The 1,174-nt window shown below is 67.6% G+C and overlaps 1 protein-coding gene across 1 annotated transcript in view; it reads right to left on the minus strand.

Annotated features, from left to right (window-relative positions):
- Positions 1-784: 784 nt before the first annotated feature.
- EMIHUDRAFT_465207 (hypothetical protein) overlaps positions 785-1,174 on the minus strand; it is a gene marked incomplete at its 3' end in the record, with an annotated part of 6,607 nt that continues 6,217 nt past the window's right edge. Inside the window, exons 5-6 of the mRNA XM_005763041.1 lie at positions 1,025-1,137; positions 785-881 (exon numbers count right to left, since the gene is read on the minus strand). Of these exons, the coding sequence (XP_005763098.1) occupies positions 785-881; positions 1,025-1,137 (210 nt within the window). The remainder of the gene's footprint in view (positions 882-1,024; positions 1,138-1,174) is intronic.

Here is a 1,174-nt window from a genome sequence, read left to right on the forward strand (position 1 = left end):
CAGCGGTGGATCAGGACGCTGCGGTCCGACGGCGAGGCCGAGGGCGCGCCTAACTTCCGGGCCGCTGCTGTGTTCGGCGAGCTACCGCCGGAGGAGCCGCCGGAGGAGCCGCCGCTGTGGAGCGAGGGTGCGCTTGGAGCGCACTCCGATATGCCACCACTCCTGCACCGGCAACGTGCGCATTGCTGCGCAGCCCGCTACTCGTGCGACTGGCCGCCTCTTGTGCACCGGCAGCATGGCTTCCGAGCCGCGGTGGAGGGTGGTCGGTGAGCGACCACTGTGAGGACACTCCAAGCCGACCAGTCTTGTGTAAACTATCTTGTAGCTACGTCTTAGAAGCTGAGTTGCTCGCTCACCGCACTCTGCCGTCTCCGCCGCGGCGTCTATACACGCCGTACACGCCATGGCCTGACACGCCTCGTGTGTGTGTGCTTTTTATTTTTTCCGCAGAGAGATCAGACGTCACACTCGTCAGCCAGACGTGCTCGGTCGCATGACTCAGGGCGTTGAACGCCGCTTTGTGATGTCAGACGCTGCGGTGATCCGTGAAACCAAACCCAAAGGCCAAAAAGGGTGCTGCTGCGCACCGCACAGCCGCGCAACTGGCGCAGAGGGGCGAAGCCACGCGTGCGCGCGTGCGCGCGCACCACCGACAACGCCGCGACACATTTGACGACGCCCAACCGTCACCACACCACCCACGAGCGCCGGCGCCGGCTGCGGCCCACCCACCTTCCCTCTCTCAGACCTGTCGCCGCGCGGCGTGTCGACACGCTGCGCCAACTCACTTGAGGAGCTCCGCGAGCGTCTTTGGCATCTCCGCGACGTAGGGCAGCGCCGCGTCGAAGTCGGAGAAGGGGGCCATGTACTCGCCGCCGTACCTGTGCGAGGCGGCGGCGGGGTGCTGTGCCTCGCCGATTTGTGCCATGGTTGTGCGCCGCCCTCGCGCGTGCGGGCGGGAGAGTGGCCGCGGGTAGGGCAGGTGGGATGCGTGGGCGGCGGCGGCGGGTCGGCATGTGCGCACTGCGTGAGGCCGAGGCCGTCGAGCCCCGGGACGATGAGGCCCTTCGAGGCGGAGAGGAGTCCGAAGAGGCCGATCATCGCGAGGCGGCCGTTGTTGACCTCGGCGAGGAGCGCCTAGGCTTGGCGGGGGAGGGCTTGGAGGAGGAGGTGG

This window comes from Emiliania huxleyi, assembly GCF_000372725.1.
Source record: "Emiliania huxleyi CCMP1516 unplaced genomic scaffold EMIHUscaffold_65, whole genome shotgun sequence".
Lineage (NCBI taxonomy): Eukaryota > Haptophyta > Isochrysidales > Noelaerhabdaceae > Emiliania > Emiliania huxleyi.